Source organism: Eptatretus burgeri, chromosome 3 (genome assembly GCF_056783735.1).
Source record: "Eptatretus burgeri isolate ZD-2024b chromosome 3, Ebu_testis_v1, whole genome shotgun sequence".
Taxonomy (NCBI): Eukaryota; Metazoa; Chordata; class Myxini; order Myxiniformes; family Myxinidae; genus Eptatretus; species Eptatretus burgeri.
The window spans coordinates 145,689,227-145,700,044 of record NC_140963.1 but is presented as its reverse complement, the minus strand read 5'-3'; the positions used below and the strand labels follow the sequence as shown (position 1 = coordinate 145,700,044).

The window sequence follows — 10,818 nt, the reverse complement described above, 5'->3', positions numbered from 1 at the left end:
CACATGAGTGTTTCTCATAGAAAAGTGATAAAACTTCATTTAACTGGCATGTATGTAACATTGTCGGTCAGTTTGTATAAAATACACTCAAATGTAGTAAATTTATAACTCGGTATTGCTGTAAGTATTGCGATCAAGCTCAAATGCTCTAAGTATTGGTATATTTTGTATTTCTCGGTAAATTGGTGACATGATGGATGAATCCCTCGATCCACTTGCCCTTGTCTCGGTAAAGCCAAAAACTTTGGCGAATGTCGCAGTCCAGAAACTGGAAGTTGTGAATTTTCTGTGTCAGGTATACAGTGGAAACCCTCCTCTGGATGTGTCAGGTACACAGTGGAAAACCCTCATCAAGATGTGTTGTATACAGCAGAAAACCCTCATCTGGCTGTGTCAGGTATACAGTGGAAAATCCTCATCTGGCTGTGTCAGGTATACAGCAGAAAACCCTCATCTGGCTGTGTCAGGTATACAGTGGAAAACCCTCATCTGGATGTGTCAGGTACACAGTGGAAAACCCTCATCAAGATGTGTCGTATACAGCAGAAAACCCTCATCTAGCTGTGTCAGGTATACAGTGGAAAACCCTCATCTAGATGTGTCAGTTATACAGCAGAAACCGTCATCTAGATGTGTCAGGTATACAGCAGAAAACCGTCATCTTGCTGTGTCTGGTATACAGCAGAAAACCATCATCTAGATGTGTCAGGTATGCAGTGAAAACCCTCATCTAGATATGTCAGGTATACAGCAGCAAACCCTCATCTCGATGTTTCAGGTATACAGTGGAAAAACCTCATCTAGATGTGTCAGGTATACAGCAGCAAACCCTCATATAGATGTGTCAGGTATACAGCACAAAACCATCATCTCGATGTGTCAGGTATGCAGTGGAAAACCCTCATCTAGATGTCAGATATACAGCGGAAAACCCTCATCTAGATATGTCAGGTGTACAGCAGAAAGCCCTCATCTAGATATGTCAGGTGTACAGCGGAAAATCCTCATCTAGATATGTCAGGTATACAGTGGAAAACCCTCATCAAGATGTGTCGTATACAGCAGAAAACCCTCATCTAGCTGTGTCAGGTATACAGTGGAAAACCCTCATCTAGATGTGTCAGGTATACAGCAGAAACCGTCATCTAGATGTGTCAGGTATACAGCAGAAAACCGTCATCTTGCTGTGTCTGGTATACAGCAGAAAACCATCATCTAGATGTGTCAGGTATGCAGTGGAAAACCCTCATCTAGATATGTCAGGTATACAGCAGCAAACCCTCATCTCGATGTTTCAGGTATACAGTGGAAAAACCTCATCTAGATGTGTCAGGTATACAGCAGCAAACCCTCATATAGATGTGTCAGGTATACAGCACAAAACCATCATCTCGATGTGTCAGGTATGCAGTGGAAAACCCTCATCTAGATGTCAGATATACAGCGGAAAACCCTCATCTAGATATGTCAGGTGTACAGCAGAAAGCCCTCATCTAGATATGTCAGGTGTACAGCGGAAAATCCTCATCTAGATATGTCAGGTATACAGTGGAAAACCCTCATTAAGATGTGTCGTATACAGCAGAAAACCCTCATCTGGCTGTGTCAGGTATACAGCAAAAAACCGTCATCTCGCTGTGTCTGGTATACAGCAGAAAACCATCATCTAGATGTCAGGTATGCAGTGGAAAACCATCATCTAGATATGTCAGGTATACAGCGGAAAACCCTCATCTGGATGTGTCAGGTATACAGCAGCAAACCCTCATCTCGATGTTTCAGGTATACAGTGGAAAAACCTCATCGAGATGTCAGGTTTACAGCAGCAAACCCTCATATAGTTGTGTCAGGTATACAGCAGAAAACCCTCATATAGATGTGTCAGGTATACAGCAGAAAACCGTCATCTAGCTGTGTCAGGTATACAGCAGAAAACCGTCATCTAGATGTGTCAGGTATGGCGTGGAAAACCCTCATATAGATGTGTCAGGTATACAGCAGAAAACCGTCATCTCGCTGTGTCTGGTATACAGCAGAAAACCATCATCTAGATATGTCAGGTATGCAGTGGAAAACCCTCATTTAGATATGTCAGGTATACAGCAGAAAACCCTCATCTGGATGTGTCAGGTATACAGCAGCAAACCCTCATCTCGATGTTTCAGGTATACAGTGGAAAACCCTCATTGAAATGTCAGGTATACAACAGCAAACCCTCATATAGTTGTCAGGTATACAGCAGAAAACCCTCATAAAGATGTGTCAGGTGTACAGCAGAAAACCCTCATATAGATGTGTCAGGTATACAGCAGAAAACTGTCATCTGTGTCAGACAAAAAAAGCTGTGTCAGGTATACAGCAGAAAACTGTCATCTGTGTCAGACAAAAAAAGCTGTGTCAGCTATACAGCAGAAAACCATCATCTAGATGTGTCAGGTATACAGCAGAAAACCGTCATCTTGCTGTGTCAGGTATACAGCAGAAAACCGTCATCTAGATGTGTCAGGTATACAGCAGAAAACCATCGTCTAGCTGTGTCAGGTATACAGCAGAAAACCGTCATCTAGATATGTCAGGTATAGAGCAGAAAACTCTCATCTAGATGTGTCAGGTATACAGCAGCAAACCCTCATCTCGATGTTTCAGATATACAGTGGAAAACCCTCATCTAGATGTGTCAGGTATACAGCAGCAAACCCTCATATAGATATATCAGGTATACAGTGGAAATCCCTCATCGAGATGTGAGGTATACAGCAGCAAACCCTCATATAGATGTATCAGGTATACAGTGGAAATCCCTCATCGAGATGTGAGGTATACAGCAGCAAACCCTCATATAGATGTGTCAGGTATACAGTGGAAAACCCTCATGTAGATGTCAGGTATGCAGTGGAAAACGCTCATCTAGATCTGTTAGATATACAGCAGCAAACCCTCAACTTGATGTGTCAGGTATACAGTGGAAAACCCTCATGTAAAGGCCCTGTCACACCTTGACGATTTAGCCAGCGTATGCCTGACGTATGCAAAATTTGGCTAAAATGCTGGCACACGGCGAATACGTTATGGGTAAGTTTGTATACGTTAAGAGCACGCTGGCATACGTCGTGGTATGCTGGCTTTTTTTCATAGTACGCTGGCATTCGTATTTGTATGCTGGCATACGTCGTAGTACGCTGGCATACGCCATAGTACGCTGGCATACGTCGTAGTACGCCGAGGTGTTAGACAAATTTTCCATGCTTGAAATTTTTCGACATATGCCAGCGTATAGACTCACACGTTCCACATAACGCTGGCCATAAGTTGTAGGCACGTTACGCGATCGTTGACACACGTCGACACACGTTACTTGTAAGTTACTCATAAGTCGAAACACGTCGAGGTAATGTTTAGCGTACCCGAAGCGTATTTCTAACCAATGAGTAACGTGTTGTAAGCACGTTACGCGATCGTTGACACACGTTACTTGTAAGGCCTAAGTCACATTTGCTCTACGGCGATGATACGGTGGCCGTACGCCCTCTGAATTGACAGAAACATGCGGCGGCCGCAGAGTTTCTGCATTGGCCTCAGTAGGCCCTATGCCGTTTGGCTATCTTTTACAGGCCGTAGCGTCGCCGTGGAATTATAACGCGGAGTTATAACTTTTTTCATTTCTATGTTCGCCGTAGCAATTCGACAAGCCAAAAAAAAAAAAACTGGTAAAAAAATAAAATAAAAAATTAACCCATTCGTTACCGTCTGTCTGGCCGCATTTTTGCCTTAGGGCCCCTCTGCGGTCGCCTTGCGGGCACCTTGAGGCTACCTTGCATCTGCCTTGAAAATTATATGGCCACCGCAGGGCCCCCTTAAGGTCACCATGTGACATCAAATCAAAGACCGTACAGCAACCCCACGTTTTCGGTCTCCACAATTTCTAAATACGCCGTGCGGCTCCCCGAAAAATAAAAACAAATGTGACTGCTACATTATGTGACCGTGGAAATACTGTGGCCGCCGTATAATTGCTAGTGGCCGTAGATTTTGGAGACCCCACGGCCGCCGTGCCAAATGTGACTAAGGCCTAAGTTACTCATAAGTTGAAACACGTCAATTTAATGGTTAGCGTCAGTGTTCCAGACTCCCTGGTTTTTTTTTTCATTGGTATGACGGTGATGTTAACACTTCGATTTCTAGTGTGGTTATAATGTAATATAATTAATAGGCTGCCGCTCAACGATTTAAATCACAACCGCACTAGAAATCGAAGTGTCAACATCACCATCATAACGAAGAAAAAAACCCCCCCAAAAAAACCAGGGAGTCTGGAACACTGACGCTAACCATTACCTTGATGTGTTTCGACTTATGAGTAACATACAAGTAACGTGTGTCAACGATCGCGTAACATGCCTACAACTTATGGCCAGCGTATGCGGAACGTGTGTCATACGCCGAGTACGTCGAGAAATTTTCAACATGCTGAAAATTTCTCGACGTATGCCAGCATACTACGACGTATGCCAACGTACTACGACGTATGCCAGCGTGCTCTTAACGTATACAAAATTTACCCATAACGTATTCGTCGTGTGCCAGCTTGGTTCGGCAAATTTTTCATCCGCCGGCATTCACTGGCTAAAAAGTCAAGGTGTGATAGCGGCTTCACACTTCGATGTCTCGTGCGGTTATGATTTGAATCGTCAAGTCGCAACCTATGAATAGCCTATGTCACGTGATCGTTGGCGATACGCTGCCGCGCGCTATGCATAAGTTAGACTATCGTTGGGCATAGGTTGTGAACGCCGACAACACGCTCAGCATTCGTTGGTGTAAGTTATCTATATATCATTGAAACGTTCTGTATACGTTACTAATACGTTATGCATACGTCCAACACATTATTATACGCCCAAAGCTTTAAAAAAACAGCAATAGTTCAGCATACGCCAGCGTTTTACATACATTTTGAGACCTTGCCATACGCTGGTTGAAACGTCAAGGTGTGACAGGGCCCTAAAGGAGGGGAGCAGGGTATTACCCAGATACAAGAGGTCTTTGCTAAGCGACTGCATCATGGAGATACAGAAAATACGAGTTCTCTGGAACCTCATGTTGAAGACCTCATATGAAAGGGACCACTGGCCTGGCACAATGGATATTATGCTTCGTTTACGAGTGGCATAATTTGTTGTTGGCCTTCGAAACGCACCACACATCGGAATAGAATCCTAAACCATCCACTTCATCAACCCATCATGATGAAATGTTAAAAATGGCTCCGCCAACCAGGGTGGACATATGAATGGTAGAATGGGACAAATGCATCATTTGTCAGTCACGTCGTTGTGAGAAATTGATACAAGTGCAGACATTGGATGCTGAAACAGCAACTTTAAAAGTTGCAAAAAAGGATCATCGGCTAAAATGTCGATTCGGTGAAAATTATTTGACTGCTTACGAAGCTCACTGCAATAAATCCTGCAAATATCAGGCAGAAAAGGTGGGGCCAGCAGGTGAGGAAACAATTGAATCTGAAGCTTTGAGTGAGACATCACAGGAAATAGCATGGAGCAGACAAGTCGAAGTTCTTGATTTTGGCATTGAGCAAGGACACATTCTTCCTATGGATTCTATCTTTGAAAAGTACAGCCAAATACTGTCCTTGTGTGGACTAGAAACACACCCAGCGAGAACGGATGTGCTGGAAAAGAAACTACAGAATCACTATGGAGAGAAAATATCATTTCAGGCCCAGCGGAACTGGAACCAACCAATGCTCAGTTGTCCTGTCTGGACAGAAGATCATTCAGTTGAAGCACTCAAAGACTTCACAGAGGTACTTGAAACTGAGCATTGTTGAAATAATCATCTTCATCATCTTCATCATCTGGCAAGGGCCCCCTTGCACCGGAAGAGGAATTTCTCCAGTCACTCCATCACGTTTCGTCAAAGCTGCGATGTGATGTGTCGGATGCTTGTGGTCTGAATGGCGATAACTTTACTCGACATGATGCAAGGGTGTGCATGCCAGACAGTTTGTACACACTTTTGGAGTGGATATTGTCCTACGTTTCCAGTCATCGATGGCATGGGGACGGACGTAACGGTACAGGCAATCGGAAAACCATGAACTGAAAAAACGTTTGCTGATTTGTCTGATGTGTTCAGCGCTGCAGTTTTGGACAATTTCAAAGACAACAGTACCAGAATCGACATGGTCTTCGACAGATATCGTGCAATGTCAATGATGTATTGTACACAAATGAAACGGAACAATCGCACCAAACAAATTTGCGGATGAGCAGATCGCAGAGCGAACCTCCTCCCATCATCATGGTCTTACTTAATTGGCATGACTGAGAACAAGCAGAATTTGATACATTTCTTGATCAAGGAATTGTTGGACAAAATGCGGGATTTAACTCAGAGTCAAGAGGCCATTATTGCAGGGGGGGGGTGGGGGCTTCATCATCTGGCAAACCTGCATCGCTGCACAATTTGTGTTACTCCCCTGAAGAAGCAGATTCAAGGATGATGTTTCATGTGGCCAATGCCTTGAACCATTCTTATGGTGCATTGCTGAGATACCAACGTATTCGTGTTACTGCTGCATCAAAAACACCGATTTCCAGCTTTGATGTGGATGAGTGCCGGCACAGACAAAGCTCCACGGTTCATCCCCATAAACAAGATACAAGAATCTCTTTTGCCTGCTGCCGTTGCTGCCCTTCCGATTATACCACGCCATCACAGGTTGCGACACAACCAGCTCGTTCAGTGGACAGGGCAAGAAGACGACCTGGAAGGCTTTCACCGAAACGTCGAGTCTGGATGCACTGAAACCTCTGGATGGATTGGGAAAATGTGACACGGAGCAGGCAGAGAAGTTTGGTATGGAGCTTTACAATCCGTCAACAAGGTCCACAGATGGGATCTCCATCCAGGTGGAAATGTTCCACAGAGTATGGAATGTGGAGAAATCCTCACCAACACAGGAAGCACTCGCAGAACACCTACTCCGATGTCAGTACCAGCGTCTGATATGGTGTTCTGCCCACATTGCAATTCCGAATCTACCACCGGTGGAAGAATATGGCTGGAAATTTCATCAGCAGAGAATGACGCCCGTTCTGATAACTCAAGATCCGATGCCGACTCCCTGTTGGGAACGATTCACGTGAAAATGCTCTTATTATCGGTGCACCTGTGTCAAGAAGCAGATCTAATAATACCCCATTGTAAACCTAATAATACCCCATTGTAAAACCGAATAATACCCCATTGTAAAAACGAATAATACCCCATTGTAAACCTAATAATACCCCATTGTAAAACTGAATAATACCCCATTGTAAAACGGAATAATACCCCATTATAAAAACGAATAATACCCCATTGTAAACCTAATAATACCCCATTGTAAAACTGAATAATACCCCATTGTAAAACTGAATAATACCCCATTGTAAAACCGAATAATACCCCATTATAAAAACGAATAATACCCCATTGTAAACCTAATAATACCCCATTGTAAAACTGAATAATACCCCATTGTAAACCTAATAATACCCTGTTGTAAAACTGAATAATACCCCATTGTAAAACCGAATAATACCCCATTGTAAATCTAATGATACCCCATTGTAAAACCGAATAATACCCCATTGTAAAACCTAATAATACGCCATTGTAAACCTAATAATACCCCATTGTAAAACCAAATAATACCCCATTGTAAAACCGAACAATATCCCATTGTAAAACCGAATAATACCCCATTGTAAAACCGAATAATACCCCATTGTAAAACCGAATAATACCCCATTCTAAAACCGAATAATACCCCATTATAAAACCGAATAGTACCCCATTGAAAACCTAATAATACCCCATTGTAAAACTGAATAATACCCCATTGTAAAACAGCATGAGGAGGTGAAGGCAGCATCAGGGTTGGGTGGGGAAGGCAGCAAGAGGAGAGGGGAGGGGAAGGCAGCATGAGGGGAGGGGAAGTTAAGGCAGTGTGAGGGGAGGGGAAGGCAGCACGAGGGGGGGAAGGCAGCGCGAGGGGAGGGGAAGGCAGCGCGAGGGGAAGCGAAGGCAGGGGGAGGGGAGGGGAAAGCAGCACGAGGGGAAGGGAAAGCAGGGTGAGGGGAGGGGAAGGCAGCGTGAGGGGAGGGGAAGGCAGCACGAGGGGGAAGGTAGCGCGAGGGGAGCTGGAAGGCAGCGCGAGGGGAGGCAAAGGCAGGGGGAGGGGAGGGGAAAGCAGCACGAGGGGAGGGGAAAGCAGGGTGAGGGGAGGGGAAGGCAGGGTGAGGGGAGGGGAAGGCAGGGTGAGGGGAGAGAGGGAAGGCAGCACGAGGGGAGGGGAAGGAAGCATGAGGGAAGGGGAAGGAAGCATGAGGGGAGGGGAAGGCAGGGGGAGGGGAGGGGAAGGAAGCATGAGGAAAGGGGAAGGAAGCATGAGGGAGGGGAAGGCAGGGGGAGGGGAGGGGGAGGCAGCATGAGGGGAGGGGAAGGCAGGGGGAGGGGAGGGGGAGGCAGCACGAGGGGAGGGGAAGGCAGCGTGAGGGGATAGGAGGGGAACGGCGACGTTACCTCGTCCACTGCGCCACATCCCATGGGCCCGGATACGAGTTTGAGTTTGGACTACGCACTCGCAAAATGCACACACAGTCACATGTAACCAAGAATGCAACACTCACACACCTCACGGAGAGTCATTGGTACCCATTTGTATCACGTCTGTGTGTGATGTATACGTACAACGTACCTCATCATTTTCAGCAACTACCGACTATTGATATATTGCAGAAACTATTAGTATATTTATATCAAAAGAACAACTCTTTGCCGACGACTCCACCCTCTGCCGGTACCACCTGTCATCCCTCAGACCGGCAAGCAGCAGCTTGTTCGCTCACTCCAGATCTGGGTAAAATCACAAGCTGGTCCATCACGTGAAACATGTCTTTCAATCCGGACAAATCTCACACTCTCACTATGTCTCTCCGAAAGGACCGTTCAGAAAACCCACCCATCCACTTTCTCAACAATCCTCTGGAAGAAATCCAATCCTCCTTTCTTTCAAGTTTCTGGGTCTCACTATCTGTCATGATCTTTCCTGGGAAAGCCGCATTTCAAACCTGGCCTCCAAAGCCAGTCGCTAACTGGGAATCCTCCATCGTGCAAAGTCCTTCCTCAGCCCACCTGAGCTCCTGACCACTTATATTACAAAGCTTTTGTCTGCAGCCTGATGGAGTACTGCTCTCCCCTCTGGGCTGGTGCTCCTGCCTCCCACCTTTCTCTGCTTCACGCTGTGGAAGCCAAGGCATTTGGATCATTGGCATCTCCCGTGATGAGGCTGAGTCTTTGGACCTCTCACTCTCTCACCGCAGGCTGGTCGGTGGTCTTTCTGTCTTCTACAGTCTCCTCTCCTGTCTCACCCCCCAGCTCTCTCTACGATTTGTCCCCACCACATTTCCACAGGGCACTCAAGGTCCGCCCACAACCCCCTTCTGGTAAAACTACCAAAATCACGAATCACTGCTCACCTTCACTCTTCATTCCTCTTTTTTCCCACCTTTGGAAGAAACTCCCTCACTCTATTCAATCCCATTCTTCCCTCCAGGTCTTCAAAACAGCTGTTCACCACCACCTCTTATCATCCCCCATCCAAATCCTCGATCTTTTGTACCCCCGATAATCCTCCCAAGCCCACCTCCTTCAAATTCCCTGCTTTCCTTCCTGAAAGTCCCTGCAATGTCCATCTTGTATTCCCCATGTTCCCCATCCCATCTCTCTCCCTTCCACAGATCTCCTAATGTCTCTGTTCCCCACTGTTTTGTCCTTCCCACTCCCGCCCCTCTTGTGTTATACCCCCCCCCCTTGCTGTGCGTTGTGTGTTAGCTCTCATATGAGCCTCGACAAGGTATACAACATTAAAAAAAAATAGGATAGTTGGTCATAGAATGCTACTTTGTGGGACACCAGCCTTAAAACGAATATCTCGAGACAATAGCATCAAGATCAGCGGTCGGTTACAACTCGTCGAGAAATCCTGAATGTCCTTCAACGAGGACTCCTTGAATACCAGGAGCTGATAGTTTGGAATGTAAAACATTCCATTTTATTTGTGAAATATCAAATGTTGCTTTCTTCACTCTTCCACCTCGACCTGCCAGCCCTTTTCCTCGCGTGGATTTCTACCTTTTAACCCTTTGTTGTCATTTGTGGAGTTGTACGATTGAACGTTCTTTTTCTTCATGAAAAAGCAAACAAATTGTGCTCACGTTTGAACGTTGGTGGTGTTAACTGTGCTGAAACAATGTCTACATGAACCCAAACATGACAGATATTGAATTTTGTTCTTGTTGTTGAGGAAAAGTCCTGGGAAGCAATTTTCAGGATATTGTTCACGTGGTTAATTTTTACACATTCACCTTGCTGGTGGGAGGGGATAAGGTGGGGTTAGCAAAGAGGATGGCAAGGACGAGGAGGTGTTGTTTACCGGCCCTGCTCGATCTGCTCGATCTGTGATGCCACTCAACATTTTGTGCTCTTGACACTTTTAATGACATAGAATACAAATATTCAAGTTTGCTGTGATTGATGGCTAGCTGAGGGGGGCTCAGAATGCCATGGTTTTATAAATCCATGTCCTGTTCTGTCATATTTTGTGCATACTCCGATTAATATCACTCCTCAACCTCTGTGTGCTCGTGCCTGTCAGTGTTCCGACAGGGAGACATCGGCACGAACTGGTACACAGTGTTGTCGGGCTCTCTGGATGTTAAGGTTTCGGCCACGGGAAGCCACCAGGTGACG

The 10,818-nt window shown here is 45.5% G+C and overlaps 1 protein-coding gene across 13 annotated transcripts in view; it reads left to right on the top strand.

Annotated features, from left to right (window-relative positions):
• RAPGEF4 (Rap guanine nucleotide exchange factor 4) overlaps positions 1-10,818 on the top strand; it is a 342,806-nt gene that overhangs the window by 36,958 nt on the left and 295,030 nt on the right. For all 13 annotated transcript variants that reach the window (XM_085876078.1, XM_085876076.1, XM_085876077.1 and 10 more), the window contains one exon: positions 10,724-10,812. In XM_085876078.1, the coding sequence (XP_085732204.1) occupies positions 10,724-10,812 (89 nt within the window). The remainder of the gene's footprint in view (positions 1-10,723; positions 10,813-10,818) is intronic.